The following is a 22103-nucleotide window of genomic DNA, read 5'->3' as shown; positions in this document are numbered from 1 at the left end:
CTTCACCGCCATGCCGTTGACATCTGTCCCTAGGGAGCCTCCAGACACCTGAGTGTTTGGGACAGAACTTGTGTTGGTCTCACAGACATGTATGTATGATAGAGGGATGCCCAACTCACGGCTGGCAATCTATTGAAATGTAAGAAGAAAAAAACAGTAACGTTAGAAAAAGTCTCCTCTTCTCACCCATTTGAGTTACTGCATTACTATGTTACCTGGGGTTTTACTACAGGTATGGGACCTGTTATCCAGAATGCTCGGGAACTGGGGTTTTCCGGATAACGGATCTTTCCGTAATTTGGGTCTTCATGTTTAATTAAATTAATTTAAACATTAAATAAACCCAATAGGCTGGGTTTGCTTCCAATAAGGATTAACTATATCTTGGTTGGGATCAAGTACAAGCTACTGTTTTATTATTACAGAGAAAAAGGAAATAATCTTTAAAAAATTTGGATTATTTATCTAAAATGGAGTCTATGGGAGTCATTCCGTAATTCGGAGCTTTCTGGATATCGGGTTTCTGGATAAGGGATCCTATACCTGTACTATAATTGAAGGAGTATCCAGGACCGTAAAGAAATATTCACCTCAACCAGTCTTCAAGCCAGGCACTCCACTTATTGGTTTGAAGTCTACTCAACAGTTTTAAAGGTGTGGTTCTCCTTGTAGTGTGTTATAAAATGGCGAATTCTAAGCAACTTTTTAATTGGTCTTCATTATTTATTTTTTCTTTTATTATTTGCCTTTTTCTTCCGACTCTTTCCAGCTTAACAAAAGATCCCACTTAAAAACAAATGCTCTGTAAGGCTACACATGTATTGTTATTGCTACTTTTTATTACTCATCTTTCTATTCAGACCCTTTCCAATTCATATTCCAGTCTCTTATTTAAATGCATGGTTGCTGGGGTAATTTGGGTCCTAACAACCATATTGCTGAAATTGCAAACTGGGGAGCCACTGAATAAAACGATTTATCCAAAAAAAAAACCACAAATTTTAAAAAATGAAAAACAATTGCAAATTGTGAATATGACTCTCTACATCATAGTTAAATTTAACTCAAAGGTGAACAACCCCTTAAACTATGGTATCAAACTGCATATTTCAGCATGCTGCCATGTTTTACACTTATAAATTGTTAGATGGAGGATTATTTAGCTAGACTTTGAGACCAGGCTCCTGTTCTGCAACAATCCCTTGATTTATGTCCTCTAAACAACTGCATCTCTTTCGGTGGCATCTATTCAGCTGATGACTGCCTAACTGACTACCGTAATTCTGTTTAAATGCAATATAGTATGTGTATATGATTGGCAACATCACTATTGATATCATATTAAAGAGAGTTTCAATGTACATTTCTGTTTTAACTCTCAGGACAAATATAGTTAGGATGCCATTTTCCAGTTGAACTTAAATCAGGCAGAGTAATGTAACCCATGTTCTGCTGTGAGTAAAGGGGTATTTAAGGGATACTGTCATGGGAAAACATGTTTTTTTCAAAACGCCTCAGTTAATAGTGCTTCTCTAACAGAATTCTGCACTGAAAGAACAAACTGATTTTTTTTATATATAATTTTGAAATCTTACATGGAGCTAGACATATTGTCAGTTTTCCAGCTGCCCCCAGTCATGTGACTTGTGTGACAATTGTGACTTGTGTGACAATAACCTGTCAGTTCCATTATGCAACACTGGCTGTTTCGGAAAGCACATGACCAGGAAAGATGACCTGAGATGGCTGCCTACACACCAATATTACAACTAAAAAAATACTCTTGTTTGATTAGGAATGACATTTTATATGGCAGAGTGAATTATTTGCAATGTAAACAGTGTAATTTAGGAAAACAACTACACCATAAAAATGACTGAGTCCCTTTAAAGCAGTTCAGGACAATACCCGTAACATAACAGTACTCACATAGCAAGTTTATAGATAGCTGACATTCTTAAGGTGGCCATACATGGAGAGATCCGCTTGTTTGGCGATGTCGCCAAATGAGCGGATCTCCCTCCGATATGCCCACCTGAATGGGCAATATCGGCTGATCCGATCGTGGGCCCTAGGGCCCAACGATCGGATCCTAACGATGCCCAAACGGGCGGTCGGATCACGGGACCGCATCAACGAATAGATGCGGCCACGATCCGACGGGATTTTCTGTCCCATCCGATCGAGATCTGGCCAACTTTCGGCCAGATCTCGATCGGTGAAGCCCGTCGGGGGGCCCCATACACGGGCCAATAAGCTGCCGACACGGTCTGTCGGCAGCTTTTACCGGCCCATGTATGGCCACCTTTAGGCTAATGTGGAAAAAAAGAAGGCCGGGAATCCCCACTGGCATCTGCTTCCTCTTTTGTCTGCACCCAGAAATATTGTGTTGGCCCGGGTGCAGGTATACGAGGTGGATTTCGATGCAGAGCCAAAGCAATAGTTCCGGGTGTAGGTGAAGAAGGAAGCAGATGCCAGGTCAAGATCAGCCCTTGTGTGGCATTAGCCTTACAGAAAAAAACATGCTTTAAACAGGTCTTGTATCTTGTGAAATCCATAAAAACAACTATGGATTATGATGTCTGCATAAAATACCAATATTAGAACACTTTTCATTCAACTTGCTTTGCTAATTTCCTACATTCTATCCTACACTCTGTTAATTACCCACAAATAATATGCCAATGTATAGAGGCATTAGTACCTGCATAATCTTTGTATGAACTCCTTGCCCCATCTCTATTCCACCATGGGTCACCAGCACTGATCCATCCAAGTAGATATGGACAAGAGCTGCGGCCTGCAAACGAATCATGAGAAAATATTGTACGAATTCATACAATGCTTCAGAAACCAAAAGCAACAGATGTTTCCAAAGTGTTCAAAAGAGTTCTATTATCCATTTAATAATAAAAATCCAGTGTAATAATAACATATATTCAGAAACTTTCTTCAGGGCACCCAAAGATTTGGAAAAATAAAGACAGGCTGCCAATTTTGTATATAGGTTACTTGGCCAAGGTATACTCTATTATTTTACTGACTATTTTTATTTTAAGATAGATAACTCAATAACTGATTGTAGTGGCCCAAGGGCATTCTGTGATGGTTAATGTGTTGTCCCAAATACACCTTGTATGTCTCCATAACTATATTTTCTTTATCAGGTCTTCTGTATCGGAAAATTTGGAGAAAATACACTACATATGCAATTACATTTCTTACGATTTCAAGAAACTGAGCTCTAAATAGCTGTGTCTACACACTTTGATGTATAAGTTCAGATTTAACTGCATAGGGTAATATCTGTTAATCAGGAAGTGTCTGTTATATTATCTCTTAAACGTGCACTCTCAAATAAACTTGAGATGATCAACTGCAGTGGTATAACATCTTTGACCACCCATGAACCTTATTGGAAAACTCACAATTAACCTTAACGTTCTAAAACACCAATGGTGATTATAGCCTATTGGCTAAAAGGCTGTCAGATTTAGCAGCTTTCTACTCAACAACCAAACACTCACAATGATCAGCTTAAGAATTCAATGATAATGTCCAATGTGCTTGTTGGTAGGCCAGGCTCTAGACTCTAGGGTTACATTGGGTGACAACCAAAGCATCTACATGACACCTCACTTTGGACATCTTAGATATTTGCTGACAAAGTCCATGCAGTGCAGTAGGAAACAGTCTTACTAAAGATCTGTCTCTAATCTGTAGGCCAGCTGCATGTCAAACACAAGTGAAGCCAGAGGAGCATACTTTTTACATACAGAAAGTCTTTTTAATGGTCCTAGTGTCTGCTTGTCCCCCAGTATACAACACATTTGTGTGTTAATGGATGTTAGTGTATTGTAGCTGTTGTGTGTGTTAGGGTCCCCTACAAATCTTCTTTGGTTGGAAAAACCAGCAGTCAGTAAAAGTATAATAGTTAACATATATAATGAGAGGCTGGAGCTTTCAGGAGGGGAGCCAAAGTCTATGACTTCTTTGGTCAAAAGCTTTATTGTTTTAGAAAACCCCAAGTATACATATTATAAGGAAAATATGATTGGGGCAGCTGGTAGTAATTATAACACATCAGAGAGAAGCCAGGGCCACTCCTACTCCCTGGCTGGATACACTGTAATATATCTTTTTATTAATTACTATGTTACTATGTAATAGCATGTGATGTTTTAAATTATAAAGGGAGGTTTTATTCTGCATGTTTTGTTCTGTATTGCCAATAGCTTTTTAGTGAAATGTGAAAAACATACCTGCCCAAAGAACTTTACTGGAGCTCCGATAGGAAATTTCATAGGAATAATGGCAAGGCCCTTTTTCTTCCAATAATTATTTTTATTAAAATTCTCGATAGCCAGTCTTCTGTTGTTGTAGGAAGACTTCTCCATGCATTCGTTCCAACACATTTCCAGAGTCCTGGATAGTATATCTTGCCTGAAATGAGTTTGGCTGATATTCTTATGAAGATTCATTTCCCTGACCTTAAAGACACAGTGAATGGAAGTAGGTTATAGACAATAAAAGTAAACGTAAAGTGGTGTATATTATTGCTATTTTAACCCAAGACTGTAGACAATAATTTTGTATAAAATACAATATATGTATTTTGATGAAGCACAAAGTCAACACAGAAGGCTTTCTGTAAGCAAAGAAATCCTATTTCTGTGTTGCACTTAAACTCTGCTACAGCTGTTCCCTTTCCTAAACCTGGTGCCATAACAGTATTTGGCTAAAGGTTTGCAAAGGGATTCTCAATGAAGTTAATCCGAAATTCAGCAAATATCAAAACTTGCTCAATTATTTCACAGATGTTGATTTTTATTTACATGTGAGTTAATACCATTCATCACCACTGTGGAATAAATCCATTGAACTATTATTTTACACCTAATACATTGAAACCAATGAGAAAAGTTCACATGCATGAAGGGGACAACGAACCGACTGCTACTGGAACCTTTGCATTTCGTCTGACCAACAATGCCTAGTATTCCGGATCCAGGGAACTTGCACAAAGAAACACCAACGAGTGGATCAGAATAACAAGTTCTGTTTATTGAAGGTCAAACATAGGCTTATATAGGCTATAAGTAAAGACGTCCCAATATAGTGACGTATCAGCATAGTTATTAGCATAGTATATGTCTGTAATAGGTATAGCATTCAGGATGGAGAAGAGAGACAAATATGTGCATTCGCGTTAGCTAAGATATTTTGTCTGAGGCAAGCTGATAATATTATTTTTAGTACATGATGATACTTATGCAAGGTTGTCTAAGAAGAGACAGTACAGGGTCATACAGGAAAACAAGTACAGAGGCCTACAAGTACAAGAGGCCTCCCAAATAAATAAAGTGCTACCTGTGTTCAGCAGCGCTACATTCATGAGGGGCACCTTTCTTGCATGTCCTTCAGATGTATAACTTAGGTAATGCCAGTGGACACAGGCCACAGTGGGGTCCATTGTTTAATACTTCTCCTATGACAAGAAGCAAGCTGTACTTAAATCCTCTGCAGTAAATGCTCTGTAAATGAGAACTAAGGGGAGTGTTTTGCACCACTGAAGTGTTCTATGTGAATGCAGAGCATGTGTAAACCCAGAGGAGCAGGCTTGCCACATATAGAATGTCTAGTCTAAAGCCTAGACTGATACACCAACTGAATAGCAGATTGAAGCCTATATAATGTAGTAGTTACCTTTTCAGGTGGAATTCCACACTTCAAAGCCACTTCGCTGATCCATGTTTCTGTGACAAAGGCAGCCTGTGGGTACCCAAATCCTCGAAAGGCAGTGTTTGAGGGGAGGTTTGTCTTGCAGGCAGTCCCAGTACATCGCACATTGGGCAGCCTGTAGGCACTATCCATGGACATCAGTGCAATCTCTACAACCTGCACAAATTACCACAAAAAAAATGCACTTGAACTTGACAATAACATTTTTTGGCAGCATATGTGAATAAGAAAAAATAAAGACCACAGTTTTTATTTATAAAATGACGATGTACAGATTTCAAGCTGTGTCAGCATTCATGCCTCTTCCAAACTGACATCACTGTGGGCTTCATTGTTGCATTCCTAGAGGAACTGCCTCATCTCTGTAGCTAGGACATTAAATTGTAATTTTCTTTTCATTCATGGGACCCTGGTTACAGCCGGCCCCTCCTTATAGACTTAGAGGCCCATTTATTAAAGGTCGAATTTTAGTTGTATTAGAGCTTTTTGTAACCACGATTAAACTCTTTAAAACCACAGATGCCATGAAAGTTAAAAGATGTGAATATAAAAAGTATAAATGGAATAAAGTACTGAAGAAAGATCCAAAGAAAAAAATACGAATATCTCTAAATCCTCTAAAAATTCAAGTTTTTTTTAGACATTTACTTGCAAAAAGAAATCTGTTAAACCTCTAAAAGTCTGAATGGTAAAAAAAAGGTCCAACAGCTGCTATTAACTTCTATGGGGACTTCGACTGCTTTTTACTTGGCAAAGTTTTGTATTAGAGTTTTTCGAGGTTTTAACACTTACTAAATCTCGATTTTTTAGAGTTTTAAAGAGATAAAAAAAGGAAATCCAAATGTTAAATAGGTCCCATAGACTTATGTGCAAGGCCATACTATAAACACAGAAACTGTAATAAAGAGTGCAAGTGCAATCACAATGTTTTTTTTACCCAAATTGCAGCTAGGGTTGCCAACTGGCCGGTATTTTACCAGCCTGGCCATTAAAAATGATGGCTGATCCCAATGTTATTAATAGGGAAAAAAGATAAATATATAGGAAGGCCGGTATTTTTTTCCAGAAAAGGTGGCAACCCTAATTGCAACAGTTTTTTTTGCATGATTCCAGCATAATTGTGGTCATAAGGTGAAGAAGCACATGAAGTGATTACAGGCAATGCGTCAAAATCGAGGTAGTTGTACTTGCACAAATCAGACATATTTGCACTAAAAATGCTAAAAATGTAGCATTCTGAAACTTCTCAGCAATACACTTGTAATACCCAACTCCTTCAACAGTCCTTATTTAAAGGTGACTGCTTGCAAATCATTTTCAAACAGTAAGTAAATAATCAGAAGCTCACACCCTGCAACAGATAAAAAAACAGCACATAGCATGTACAATAATCAACAGTACTGAAAACAAGTCACTTAGATGAGTGCTGAAACATTCTTAAGAAAACTCAGAAAGTCCAGTTGCTTTAGACTAATTTCTACCAGACAGTGTATACCATGAGTAAAGTACTTACACTGTATCCTGCTTAATACTCAGAAATTGTGCAAGTATGGCATCCAATAAAAAATATCAAAAATAGATAGATAAATAATCTTGAAAATAGGTGATAAGATGAGGTACTGACTGTGCTTGCCTCATTTGAAACAGTGGTTATTGTACTTGCAGATGGTGAGTACCTTTCTGAACCGACATATTCATATATGCAATTTAACTTTGTCTCTGTTATCATTATTATTAATTTCTAAACTTACAAGAACAGAGTCATCAGGGGTACACCCAGCATTACTGAAGTAAGACACATCCACTGCTGTAATCTGCCCGTCGTTCATGAATCCCACCTGAAAGAGAAATTTTATTGTCAAAATATTTTCAATTGCCTTTGTGCATTGTGCAGACTAAATATATATGTACAAGTCTTAAAGGTTTAGCATTGCATAAAAGTGCACAAAACATAGCTACCGTCCCTAATCTCCAATATTTTTTACCATTCAGAAAAAAAGTCAGCAGTATGTCAATCGCATAGATTCATTTTAAAGTGTATGGCCATAAATAAGTGCATTCATCAATAGGGGGGTAATAACAACAGTTTTATAAGGCAAATGGGTAAGTGTGAGGGATATCACTTCCATCACAATGCCCTTATGTAACCACTTGGTGGTGACATGTAGGCACCACTCAGAAACACCAGTCTGTTTTTGGATAAAATATTCAGGTTTTGATAAGTGAATATATTTAGTTATTTCACACAGTGGATGTGTGTTTTAGTTGTCCACTTACTTATTAGGAGACTGTGTTACAGCGAGCTGAAAAATAGGGTCGGAATATGCCTAAAGGATCTGTGTACAACAATATTTAATTGTATTTTTGTACTTACTTTATATTTCCCAAGGAAGGGATGTCTGCCTCCTGTTATTAACATATCATCTCCACGCTCCAAAACACACCGAACAGCCCGCCGCACCCTAAAATATATATAGAGTTATAGAACATGTTCCTTTTGATACAGGTATAATGACTTTATGGATTAGAATTTCCTATACGTCCACAGTGACAGCACTGAATTAAATTGTCTGAAACACATTGCCTTAGTATCTTTTACTATGTTTAGGAGCTTTTATTTTACATAAGTAAACAAAATACTGACAGCTTCGGAAAAAACTTGTATGTCATCTGTATGTCATCTGCGGGTTCCCCCATACATTTTCTAACATATGGAACATAAACTATACAGTGGGCTCATGTGTAGGGCATTATAACAACTCTATTTTATTTATTAAGGTTCCCTGGACTTGTGTAATGTAATGTATTTGCTGCAACATATACGTCCTTTCAACTTTATAATTTCCCTCCGTATGCAAATTAACCTAAGCAAAGACCTCTGACGAAGTTGCGCCAGGCATAATTGAATTCTAGCACATCTTCGCTTTGTTTGCCGAAGTAACGCTAGCGAAAATTCGCCAGCATTTGGCGCCGTGGATGCAACTTTGTATTTTAGTAAATTAGCGTTGTCTGAACGAATTTTCAACTGGCAAAGTGTTACTGCGAAGCCGTTGATGGCGAATTTTCCCACTTAGGAAATTTACCCCATGCTTTTTTGTGGCTTATTTCATTAATGGGTTATGACATTTTAAATTGCATCTTATTACCAAACAAATGCTTGCAAACTTAAAAACGTACAGTATGTCTTAGTACTGTAGGTCAAAAATGTCCTAATTCACCATGTTGTAAAACAGGTGACTTGGAAGCTTGTGACCAACTTCAGATTGGTGGCACTGAAAAAGACATGTTGGCGATTTTTTGTTGTGGACATGAACTTGCTGTCCCCACAGTAAGTAGCTAGGGATATTTTTCTAATTTTTCTTAAACAATTTTTTCATAAATATTTTGCACTGAAAAAAACGTGATCATGGCCAAATGGCATTGTTACATTAATTTTTAAAAATGCAACTGTACTATAGAAGCTATATTCTATATTTTATTGTATTCTACAGATGCTCAACTGGTTTTAATTGCTGATTGCAGATTTTAATTGTTCTAAAATTTTGAGAAAAATTTTCAGATCAAAAATCAGGAGCCATCTGGGTGTTTCTTAAAAAGTATGGTTATGTAAAAAGAAATTAGACTTAGGGAGGAAATGGCATAAGCATCTGTCAGACTTTTATTTCAAGTCCAGGTTGCATCTTTTTAGGAGACTGGTGAAAGACTGGTGGAGGAAAGAGTAAACAATACAGTTGTACTTCACTTGTACAAGTAACTTATTGCTGATAATAAAAACTCACCTGCATTGACATACATTTTTGCTGTAACCCCATATACTTGTAGAAGACTGTAGATGCTCAGAGGAGCTAAATGATCTTTACAACTATTTTCATATTTGTCTACAGCTTATTTGCACTGTGGTATGACTGGAAGTGTAATCATTTTCAGTTGAGTTTGACTTAACAATAAAACAATAAGAAAACAATTTAAAACAATTTAAATAAAGAATACTTGTTTGCTGCTACAGCAATGATTCCTGCAATGTTTGCTGTCTTTGTGGTTTTGCCTCCGAAAGCTCCTCCAACCCTTTTCACATGGCACGTTATCCTGTTTGAGGGCACGTTCAGTATTGTTGCTATAAGATTCTAGAGAGGAAAGAAACTTGTCAATGAAACTTTGTCAATGGCTTGACAAAGGGCCTGTGTAGCCCGAAACATTGCCTAAGGCATTTTAAGTAAAGTTCTTCACTTTTTTCAATAATACCGGAGTGCTGCTGTTTTCATTGGATACATGTAAAGTTTGCCCTGGCAGGGGGTACAGCTTGCACCCGGGGCTGCAAAGAGCTTGTTCCGCTTTTGCACACATTAACTAAATTTAATAGAGAGGAAAGAAACTGGTCTATGAAATGATTCTGTTTAAGCTAAGTACACTGTTAGAAGGCAGCAGAGCAACGAGGAACTCCAGAACAACTAAAAGATAGGCAATAATTTATAATATTAATATGTAAATATAAGGATATTAGAAGTCACCAATGAGTTCTATGACAATATAAAACAACAAAGTCACATACGGAGTGATTTTCTAGAGGTCATTAAACTTCAGTTAGTAATGTAAGACATGCACTGCTTATAACAGATGGCATCACTAAGCACCATTTACAGTATATGGATATGCATTACAGGTTGTAAAACAACAACTCTTGTTTATTGTAGACAATAAAGCCCCCCCCTTTACTAAGTTTCTATATGCACTTTTCCATGAAGAGAGTAGAAAACCTGCTTTAAACTCATCCTTCTCTTTTATATACATGTAACAATTCTAATTTCCTACCAAACCATCACTACACACTTCCTTTTAATGTAGCTTCTAACTCCATTTTATATTCTTAGCCAATCACTATACAGGTATAGGATCCCTTATCCAGAAACCCGATATCCAGAAAGCTCCGAAATACGGAATGGCTGTCTCCCATAGACTCCATTTTATCCAAATAATCCAAATTTTTAAAAATGATTTACTTTTTCTCTGTAATATTAAAACAGTAGCTTGTACTTGATCCCAACTAAGATATAATTAATCCTTATTGGAAGCAAAAACAGTCTATTGGGTTTATTTAATGTTTAAATTAATTTCTAGTAGACTTAAGGCATGAAGACCCAAATTACGGAAAGATCCGTTATCCGGAAAAACCCAGGTCCCGAGCATTCTGGATAACAGGTCCCATACCTGTATTATATTATAGTATTCTATACCATGACAGTGCAAGCAGGAAATAGGGCATACATTAATTTGTGAGTGGTACTGTATTTAAGCACTACTCATGATGTCCCCATCCTAGAACAAATATTATGACACAATCTGCATTTCTTTAATAGAAGCTGGCATTGGGGCAACTTTATTCTCAGTAGGAGTGCATCTATTTGAAGGGGCTCTTTCTTACCCCTTCTACAAGAAAAAGACATGAAAGCAACAGATGATTTAGTGTGGTTTTTAAAACTGATTCATTGTTAGTAATACACCAGTCACCTGTCAATAGTTCTAGAGCCATAAATGTTGAAAAAACACCTTGACAATTTCTAATACTTTCATTTTTTGGTGTTACTGTTCCTTTAAAGACAACAGTAGGTAAACATGTACATCTTTATACAAACCATATGATTTGTCCCCTTTCCAGTATACATAAAAATGGATAATGGATACAGAAGAAGCTAGGGGTATTGCAGACTGTACCATACTGTAATTCATTCATTTATTTCCATGTTGGTATCATTCAGAAAATAACTTGTTACTTCTAAAGCTTTCAGTAATGTTTTAACAAGTAAACTAACCAAGTAACTAAAAATGAACCACTAAATATGTTCTAAATACCTTTGGATCAAAGAATGCAGTACATTTTAATCACTATGGCAAGGATTAACTCATCATTATTAGAAATAAATGCCAACAACAGTACTATAAGAATAGGAATTCTATAATATACACAATAGATAAAGAGACATAACCATGTGCCTGTGACATCTGTTAGGTGCTGCAATATGAGAAATCTTATATAACCAGAGACTGCAGCTTCATACCAAAACTTCAGGCCTGTTCTAATACAGAAGTTTTTTGTTTTTTTTTATCAAACAGTGTATATTCAAGCAAAGTACACTGAGGGTTCCAGAACAGGGAAAAATGATTTTCATTTACCTGAATATAGGTTGGATCCTGCGTAGACACATACACGTCCATCTCTTTGTCCTCTCCCTTAGGCAAAACACGAATACTCTGGGTCTCCATATAGAAATGCTCCTGTCCTCCAATGTAAATTTCACCTGTGAGAGTAAATGGACTGACAGTGTTATCAAAAACAAGTAAAATAGATATATACACAATTGTTACTATGCTCTGAGGTTTTTTTTTTAGCTTTTAGCAATTGCCATTAAATTCTAGCACAAAGTGCAAAGTTGTTGATTTGAGAAAATATAACATATTGGTATGTTCCATTTCAGTTTACAAAAAGACTGAGGGATGATGTGCTATATTAAATAAGCAAAAGGATGCAGGAAAAAAAATGTATAATACTATAATAGTAAATATATAAGTGCATATCAATGAGAAAGACAGTCAATCTGTTGTCATAGGTGTAGAAGTTCAAACTAGCCAAAGGCCAGAAATGCAAACGATGAATATATTATGTAGCACTACCAGATGTGTAGTGGTCCCTGTGTATAACACTATACAGGTAAATATGTGTAAATAAAGACTTTGCTTTACTGTAACGTTTATACGAAGGAGAAAATGTAGAAGGTAGAACAGACGTTATTACCATTCCTGTAATTCTTATAAGGATTGGAAATATGTCTTAATATCCATCACCACCTGCATGATTGGCCAGAACTTATCAATATGTGCAAATTTTACCTTCATGTACTTGATCGGCAGATTTAAATGCTTCTTCCACATTTCCATTCTCCAGCTTTCTTTGTGGCTTAAAGAATGAATTGTGTTCAATGGCTTCCTAGAGAGTAAAAAAAGAAACATACATCTGTGTGCAGGTACATACAGAAACACGAATGACCTATAAAACATAAGGGTTTATTTATTAATGCCAGGAGCAAGCACTATGTGCAGTACTGTGCTGAATAACATAGCATTGAGTCTGGTATTGGTGCAGAGCAGCTAAGCTCTTTAGCCTTTTGCCAGCTGCTCCCCTTATGTTGCATCCAGTGCAAGGTGCAGAGCATAAAGCAAGGGTGGCATGTACTTCGTACCCTCTTTTGTATGAATTAACATGAGATGAGTACTATAGAACAACAGGTCAGTAAAGTCATCAACCTTTCTGTTGGGGCAAATGGACATGAACAGCAATACAGACTGAGGGGCAGATTTATGAAATCTCATATTTTGCAGCAATTCATGTGCATTTCAGTGAATTATCTTTTTTTTGTAGTCAATTTTTCATCAATTTAAAGAAAATGTTTATTTTTACAATGTCAGAAATAAATAATAAAATCTGTGCATATATTAAAATATAATATAGATCAATACTGAACCTGAATGGTTACAATGACTGGCTCCAGATTCTCATACACCACTTTAACTGCAGCAGCTGCCTTTTTAGCTCGCGCAGGAGTATCAGCCAAAACTGCACAGATCAGCTGACCCACACAAAGTGCCTGTAAAATACAGAGAAACACAGAAGTGACATTGGAAATCCATTGGAATCTTGAGGATATCAAATCCCAAGGCATCTGCAAAAGACTTTAGTCTTTTGCTTTAGTTTAAAAAAATGGACAAGAAAGTTACCTTTAAAAGTGGTAAAATAGTCCAAAAGAATATGTTACCTGTTCTTTTGCCAGTAAGGGCGCCGCCACTTCTTCAAACATCGATTTGCATGCACCTGGACAATCGTCTGCTGTTATAACATCTACCACTCCGGGCTGGGCCAAGGCTTCAGAGAAATCCAGTGACCTTGAAAGACAAGTACATTTCATGAAAGCATTAGGCCATGGATACCAAGTAACCTGTTATTGCACCACAGTAACTTTAATGACTAGAAAGTATGGAACATGTAGATCAATAATAGATAATGAAACACTTTAAATTCTCCATGTACACATGTTTCCCGTGATAGATATATTTGAATCTTTCTTCTGTTTTTTTCATTTTCTTTACAGATAAGAACTGCTGGGTGATAACATAGAATACTAAGGGATACTAGTAATCCCACGGACAGTGAGGTATCATGTTTATGTACATTTTATATATTATGGAGTTATTGTAATTGATTTTTTTTTTTGCATTTTGCATAAACGTAAATGATATATACCAATATGTATTTTTCCCACTCACAATAATCAGGAATACTAAATATGGACTGTACCCTTGGGGCACTCGGATATACAAGGATGCTGATTTTCCCTAATTGGACTAATGACTGTTTGTGAGGTTCATGTGAGGGTAAAGCACTTCCTGGTTTGCATGTTGGGAAAAGGAGACAGGGTTAGTTGGGTTTAAGTGGTTTCTGCACTAAGAAGGGAGGGTGTAGGGAGGATGTTCCCCCAGAAACGTTGAATTACTGGTGGCATAATAAAAGGGGTCTACTCCCCAACTGCATAATCTCGAGTGTGTGCGGATCTGTTTCCAAACGTTTGTTAGTTTTAAAAAGCTCCCATGAATTCGAAATTCGACCCTTGGTAAATCTGCCCCTAGGTATTGTATCTGTATTGCAGTCAGTTTGTTCATATCCATTTAGTAACTTGTCCTTTGGCCTGCAGACATCAATTAAATAACTCAGTTAGCATAATTGGGAATTTGTATGTGTATACAGTTGAAAGGTAAAAGATGCAACTTGGCAAGTTTGTGGCTATCTCTAGATTCTGTTCCTTGGCTTTGCATTTCATGGACAGAATAGATTGTAGAACTAGTTCTTATCTGCCAACAAATTCTCGGTAAGGTTATTACTACAGTAGTATTGCATAACCTTGGACACCACATAAATTACAAGGCACAATCTCAATAGTGTCATCCCTTTATAAACACTCCATGGCCACAAATATGTGTAAACCTGTCAAACACTGCTTCCTAAACCATGGGTATTAACATGAAGTATGATCCTCTGATATACAGTAACAGCCTCTCGTGGAAGGCTTTCAACTAGATATTTGAGCAATGCTGGCTTGCTTTCAGAAAGTCATTAGGGAGAGTTGCCACTGATGTTGAGGATAAGGCCTGAATCAAAGTCAGCCCTCCCATACCCTTCCCAAGTGTATTCATTTGGGTTGAGGTCAGGGTTATGCGCAGACCAGTCAAGTTCTTCTATATCCATCTCAGCAAACCCATTCTGTATAGTCCTTGCTTTGTTTATGAAGGCTTTATTGTGCAGAAAAAAATAAAGGGCCTTCCCCAAACTGTTGTGGAACTGTCACAAAGTATGAATGGCCAAGAATGTAGGATGTGGCTCCTTTTTTCGGCAATGATGGCTGTGGCTTAAATAGCCACTTTAAATAATCAGAAAGTGCACCCACATATTTTTTGAAATATAATGAAATATTTGCTCAGATAGACTGAATAAAAACTCAGTACACTGGAAACAAACAACCATAAAAAGGTGTACTCTATTTAAATGGTCAGAATGTCTGTTTCTACTTACACAATTTTTGCATGAGCCCTTGTGCTGGTGACAAAATGCAAAAACAGTTCCCCATCTACACAGGGCATGTCATCGCAGTACACAGCCTCGCCAGTCGCATGTTTTATCCCAGAATAATGCATGATAGGCCGTCCAGTGGGATCTTGCGTTGACTGACATGAAGATACATCCTGAAAAGTGAAACTTCTCCAAATTATATTGTAATAAAATTATTAGATACTAGCAAGTAACAGACAATAGATACAATATATATGAAACAATACAATATATGCTAGAACAACCCCCAATATACACATAATAAAATATAAAACCAAGTAGCAATTCGTTATGTAATGGATTGCATAGTGTCAACAAATGTTTGTTAATAAAACTTAAGGTTGATCAGGGACACTGGACGCTGCATAAATAGTTGGCAGGTTACTAATTATGTTACTGCAATGGGAATAGGTTTTGAATAATCATTATTAAACTAACAAACCTGGTACATCTGGACATTTTCATTGCATAATGTTTCAAAACTGTTAAGAGCACTGATGTCTGAATAACGGGTGCCCTGAAATACAAAATATAAAGCTAATTTATCATTTTGTAACAGCATCTAAAACATGGAGGAATCAAAGAGGGATTATAATATACCATGCGGTTTAGTCTTTGTAACACCTCAAGGTAGAATTTGAAAAAAAAGCTGACAGTCAGAGTCCTGCGGTATTCGACCATCCCGCCTGGGGCTGAAGGAGAGAGGGTAATCTCATTCACCATGAGTCGGCAGGCTTCACTTAGCATGTGATCATCCCAGTGCCTAGGTAAAAGCAGAAAATAAAGACTCTGTGATTAAAGGGAACGTATTCTAAAGGATCTTAAACAAGTAGGGTAATTAATGTTTCTTTTTTTATAAGGGACATATAAAAAACACAAACATCTGGTAGGAACTGTAAAAAAAACGAAATGAAAGGATTTGATTGGGGCGTTGACCATATTCCTACTAAAACCCTTCTGGCAGGGCTGTATTCTACCTAGTACATACCATAAATCTGTGTTTTTTAAATTCTTAAATTGGCAATACATATCCAGATTAGGGTGGGCAGTTTGGCTGATTTGCACCAACAAAGCCAACTGTCTGGGCATGTGTGGAGACATGAACATACTGCGGTCATATTGGAATGCCATCTAAAATAAGGGCAAAGTAAAAATGGCATGGTCCTGTTGGGTGGGTGAATGTTTTATCAGCAGAGTTATCCCAAAATATCAGAACAATGCTATCTGTCCATTCCTGCAAAAGAGCAGATTGCACAATATTCATCTGTTTTACCAAATAACATAAAGGCATCTATAGGAATTAAGATCAAACCCTTAGGGGCAGATTTATTAATGGTCGAATAGTAAATTAATTATCGAATTTTTTTTGGTGTCAAAATTCACACATTTGAATTTCAATCCCCCAATTCGAATGTAAATTTGAAAGTGAGATTTATCTCACCTCGACCATGGCATTGAATATTTGCCACCTAGAACCTGCCAAGTTCATTTATAAGTCAATGGCAGAGGTCTGTTGAACCATTTGAATAAGTTAATTGCCTTCCTGACATTTAAAGGAAAACTATACCCCCCAAACAATGTAGGTCTCTATAGAAAGATATTGCATAAAACAGCTCATATGTAAAATCTTGCTTCATGTAAATAAACCATTTTCATAATAATGTACTTTTCTAGTAGTATGTGCCATTGGGTAATCATAAATAGAAAATTGCCATTTTAAAAAATAAGGGCCGCCCCCTGGGATCGTAGGATTCACTGTACTCACAAACAAACCATACATGTTAGGTCACATGAGCCAATTAACAGCCAGAGTTGTGTCTTTTGCTTCCACACTTCTTCCTGTTACAGTTAGAGTTGAAGTATTTCTGGTCAGGTGATCTCTGAGGCAGCACACAGACCATCACAAAATGGTGGCTCAAGGCAAGAGATGTAAAAGGGCAAGATTTACTTAAATATATATTCCAGTTTGGTAAGATTCTTTAATATGCCACTTAATATGATATGAACTATCTGTTGCTTAAGTGTTCATTTTGGGGGTATAGTTTTCCTTTAAGTCTTTTTGGGAGAGAAAACTCTATTCAAATTTGATTCAAATTCAATTTGAATTTTCGGGTTCGGACTATTTGATCGAATACTAGATTGAATTTTTTCTTAAACAACCTCCCATTCGAGTTGTGAGTATATTTGAATTTATTAGAAGAAAAAAAAATTCACATAAATTTGAAATGCGACCTTTGATAAATCTGCCCAATAATATCAAGTGATTTTAAAACTAAAGATGGCAGATTTTTGTTTAACAACTATGCAATGTTTTTATTTCTCTCAAGTTTTAAGACATAGATTTAAAGTTCACGTTTGGCCAAATCTTTTGGACAAAAGGTTGGATATGTAAGGGAAGATTTGAACTAATAAGAGTTCAACAACTACTGTTACATGGTAATCAACATGTTAAAACTAGATCTAAATGATCTGCTTAATTCGGATAATTGAAATGGGTAATTACCTATTCACCCAAAGGTTAATTCTTTTACAATAATGTAATGGTAATTGCCTGCCAAATTTCCCTTTTTTACACTGGGTGTAGTTTTAGCTACACTTTGGAATGGCAGATTATTTCTCTTAATTTTACATAGATTTCCAAAATGGTTCCAAAAAAATATACTTTAGTACTATGTTCCAAAAAAATATACTTTAGCAACTGGGCATTCCTGAGAAAAGCCTTCATTAACTGACACAGCTAAAGTATTGTTTTATATCAAATGACGTTCATACTTTCCTATCAGAGCCTGACATGTGGCCTTTGCATAAACTGTGGTTGGCCCAACACCGCCATAGAAGATACGAATAACTTTAATGATGTCAGAGTTGTCTTCAAACTGAACTTTCATTCCAGCAGTGACAATAGGCAATGCATTCTCACGTCTCTGGGCCTGTCTGAATACGGATATATGATCCCCCTGTTAACAAACACAAAACCTTCAATACAATTTATATTGGCGATTGAATGTTCAAAAAAATGTGTCTGCAATCTAATTAGTGGACCAAGTAAGTATACAGTCTACATGCAGGAATATAAAGCTGGCCATAGACGCAACGATCCGAACACGATTCGTACGATTTTTGGAACGTGTGTGGAGAGTCCCGACATTTTTCGTCCGGCGGAAATCGGACGTTTGATCGGACAGGTTAGAAAATTTCTGTATTGCCGATTGTACGATTTTCAGTGGGAGACTGTCACTATCTTTGTCTATCGTACGATTGCTGTCAGGGGCAGAACATCAGCTGATCTGTTCTTTAACTATTTTATTTGGTCGGAATGGTAAGACTTTGATCTGAATGGTTAGTGACAGGTCGGGAGATGGGAAAGTCCGAATGTACAATGATTCATACGATCGGATCTTTGCGTCTATGGCCATCTTTATTTAGTCTTAAAAAGGTAAGGTTCAGTAAAAAAAAACACAGAATAATGTTAATCTCAATAAGTCTCAATAAACAATTAGTAGTTTTTAAAATGCTTAAAATATGTGTATCCTTAGTATAAAGATTTTGCCATACCTTCTTGGAATAAGGTATATGAACAGATACTAGAATCTCTTCAGCCTTCAACGATTGAGCAAAAAATTCCTCATCCAAAGGAATCTGTCGAGTTCCATCTATTAGAAAGAATATAACTAAGATCAGTAAGTTAAGCTCAGAAAATAGTTAAAGTAGGTAAGCTGCCTCTTTAACACAGTAAAGCTAAAGTTCCATACTGTACCTATTGCTGCCACAGATAGAATGCAGTTGCCTGCAGCCAGAATTGGGTTTAGATCAGATGTCGGAGAACGGCTTATGATATTTCCTCCTAGAGACTTAAAAAATACAAGTTCATATTTTCTACTGAGCAATTAGTTGTACAGTGGATCAATTAATTTAATTTATGAACATACTGCTGTGTTCCTTATCTGTGGCCCTCCAAGTGTTTCAAGTTGCTTTAGAAGGACATGAAATAATTTGGTATTTTCCTCTGGCTGTTGGGAGACAATTTCCTTTAGAGCTTCTTTCAACACTGTCAGGCTGCAAGCTGCCCCTATTGTTATTCCTAATTTTAAAAAAAGCACTTTTTAAAAAAATAAACAAAGTAACAGAAACATAACCATGCTTGGATTTAATTCAATAGTTTACCATCATCCTTATGAATCACTAAATTGAGCTCCAGTATTCTTGTAGGGGAAATTATAACAGGATGAAAAATTCCTCTGAACTTCATTTCAGGACCTATGTAACAAATTCCACAAGTTAAAAAAAAACAACCAAAAACAAAGTTAAATACCAAGTATTTTTCACTTGGCTGATGGATTTTAGCATCAAAAAAATCTATTAACTTTAAAAATCTATAACTTTATTTATGATGAAGCCAAACGTACCCACGATGGTGTTTCCGACAACAAGTGGGGCCTTTGGATACATTGCTTTCAGCTGCAGAAGTTCTTGGAGACTGGAAGGTGATATCCAAGTCATACGGCCCCCTTGGAAAATGAGTTTTTCTTTTTTTTCTTTATCCATTAACTGCAGGTAAAGAACATTGACTGTTAAAATCCCTTTACAGTTCTCTTAGGATGATGCAAACAAACATGCAATGGAAGTGCAAAGGTTTATGTGCCTGCTTTGCAAATATCAGTTTCCCATCACTTTCTCTATATTTGTAATGTAATTTATTCAAGTTCTCTCATATTGTTTTATTTAATAACAGGTATAAAGTTTGCTTCAGCTTTAAAACACACAGTATCCAGTGGGCATATTACAGCTACAACTGGACTGGCAATCTGGATATTTCTAAAAATGACTGCCTTTCATGGGGACCTGAATAGTTGCAGATCTCTGTGCTCTGTTGAAAAGAGCCAGCAATCTAGTCAAGTAGTCCAGGTTGGGGGAGGGGGAGACACATAGACTGCCTACCCATTTGGGGCCACTGTGTTATATTTGTCTGTATATATATAGACTCAATTTTTTCCAAATAATTCAAATTTCCTTTTTCTCTGTAATAATAAACCAAAACTAACATATAATGAACCCCAGGTCCCGAGCATTCTGGATAACTTAGGTCTACTGTGCCATATATTCTATCAATTACTTAAACATTTGTAAAGTACTTGACTGTGGAATTAAACCATTGAGATAGAAAAATACTTGAAATAGAAAACTCTTACCAGTAATTCAGGGGGAAATATTAATTCCTGTGTTGGATCAAGTGGTAAAAAATGTTCTTCTTTGAACAAACCTGTGAGAATCTGAAAATGCAACCATTGTTTTAATCTGATAACAAAGAAGTGCAAAACAAGTGTTCAGATTATTAGCTCTCTACGCAGATGAAAAGATAAACATTATACATACAATATCTTACACTAATTGGAAGGTAACAGTGTGGCATTTAGACAAAAAAAACATAAACAAGTATTTGATCCATTATACAGAAACTTGTTACTTTGTACTTAACCCTTATTCAGATATACTAAATCCTTAATTAATGCAAAACTATCCTATTGGGTTTATTTAATGTTTAAATGTTTTTTTAATAGACTACAGGTATGGAGATTAAAATTACTGAAAAACCTCTTATCTAGAAAATCTTTGGTCTAATCTCTTGCTCGGCCAAATCTTAAAACCAAATATAAGAACTTATTAAGGTTATTTCTTTGTGCAAAACATTTTTGCATTCTAGAAAGCAAGATATTAAATGCCTTTAATACATTATGTTAATGTCACATTATGTTGTAAAATATGTTCCTGGCAGCAAACAGAGATTATGTTTAGTGATGGGCGAATTTATTCGCCAGGCGTGAATTCACAAAAAAAATTTTCGTTGCGTCGGAAAAAACGGACGCCGTCGTCAAAAACGGCCGCTGTAAAAAAAACTCAGTTTCGCGAATTTTTCGCCGTTTCGCGCAAATTCGCCCATCACTAATTATGTTGTAACAGGTTATGTTTGAACCTCAGAGGGCTCTTTTTAATTTTGAATGGGTTTTATATATGTAACAATAATACTTACAGATGCTCTATCACATTCATCTGAAAAAGAACTTACATTATCTACTGCATCAGAAGTAGAAATCTTTTCCGCCCCATTCACAACACACGGCCCATTGTCTTTGGCTTGGCAACAATCAGATTTCTTTAAAAGAAAAGAAATCAGTGAGTGTTACATTTGGCAAAATGCAGGTTAAAGAAGGAGACAGTGGCAAATATTGAATTATTAAGTGAAATCAAAATTCCAAGGTATCTATACATCTATATTTAAATGTGTGCTAGTTTGCTTGGGTGTACTGGTCAGTTATTGCAATAGGTTGTTAGTGTAAAAGGCTCACCAATCTTTTCTGTGGCATCTACTGCACCTATACAATGTTAAGTTAATTTATCAGGGTATTTAGACTGCTTCTATGTTGTACAGAAAGTTTAATTTTAGCACACAGACAGAATACTATAACTGGCTTAGAGAAGGTTTGTAAGCTTAAATACGATATGTTCATATGGTATTTTTTTATGATTTAAAGAAATTGTCCACCTTTAAATTAACTTTTAGTATGATGTAGAGAGTGACATTCTGAGACAATTTGCAATTAGTTTGTGTAGTTATTTAGCTTTTTATTCAGCACCTCTCCATTGCCATTTCAGAATCTAGTTGTTAGGGTCCAAATTACCTTAGCAACCATGCATTGATATGAATAAGAGACTA

The 22103-nt window shown here is 36.3% G+C and overlaps 1 protein-coding gene across 1 annotated transcript in view; it reads right to left on the bottom strand.

The window, feature by feature from the left end:
- Positions 1-22103, bottom strand: part of LOC108701447 (aldehyde oxidase) — a 43905-nt gene that overhangs the window by 11269 nt on the left and 10533 nt on the right. The window contains exons 7-28 of the mRNA XM_018236152.2: positions 21456-21542; positions 20581-20661; positions 19798-19939; positions 19556-19648; positions 19321-19472; positions 19149-19242; positions 18947-19044; positions 18164-18348; positions 15992-16154; positions 15834-15908; positions 15356-15525; positions 13548-13674; positions 13257-13379; positions 12625-12721; positions 11911-12035; positions 9733-9866; positions 8117-8204; positions 7494-7580; positions 5707-5898; positions 4263-4490; positions 2705-2800; positions 1-129 (exon numbers count right to left, since the gene is read on the bottom strand). Of these exons, the coding sequence (XP_018091641.1) occupies positions 1-129; positions 2705-2800; positions 4263-4490; positions 5707-5898; positions 7494-7580; positions 8117-8204; positions 9733-9866; positions 11911-12035; positions 12625-12721; positions 13257-13379; positions 13548-13674; positions 15356-15525; positions 15834-15908; positions 15992-16154; positions 18164-18348; positions 18947-19044; positions 19149-19242; positions 19321-19472; positions 19556-19648; positions 19798-19939; positions 20581-20661; positions 21456-21542 (2766 nt within the window). The remainder of the gene's footprint in view (positions 130-2704; positions 2801-4262; positions 4491-5706; positions 5899-7493; positions 7581-8116; positions 8205-9732; positions 9867-11910; positions 12036-12624; positions 12722-13256; positions 13380-13547; positions 13675-15355; positions 15526-15833; positions 15909-15991; positions 16155-18163; positions 18349-18946; positions 19045-19148; positions 19243-19320; positions 19473-19555; positions 19649-19797; positions 19940-20580; positions 20662-21455; positions 21543-22103) is intronic.

This window comes from Xenopus laevis, chromosome 9_10L (genome assembly GCF_017654675.1).
Source record: "Xenopus laevis strain J_2021 chromosome 9_10L, Xenopus_laevis_v10.1, whole genome shotgun sequence".
Lineage (NCBI taxonomy): Eukaryota > Metazoa > Chordata > Amphibia > Anura > Pipidae > Xenopus > Xenopus laevis.
The sequence above is the reverse complement of the archived record's forward strand: the minus strand, read 5'-3'. Positions and strand labels throughout refer to the sequence as shown.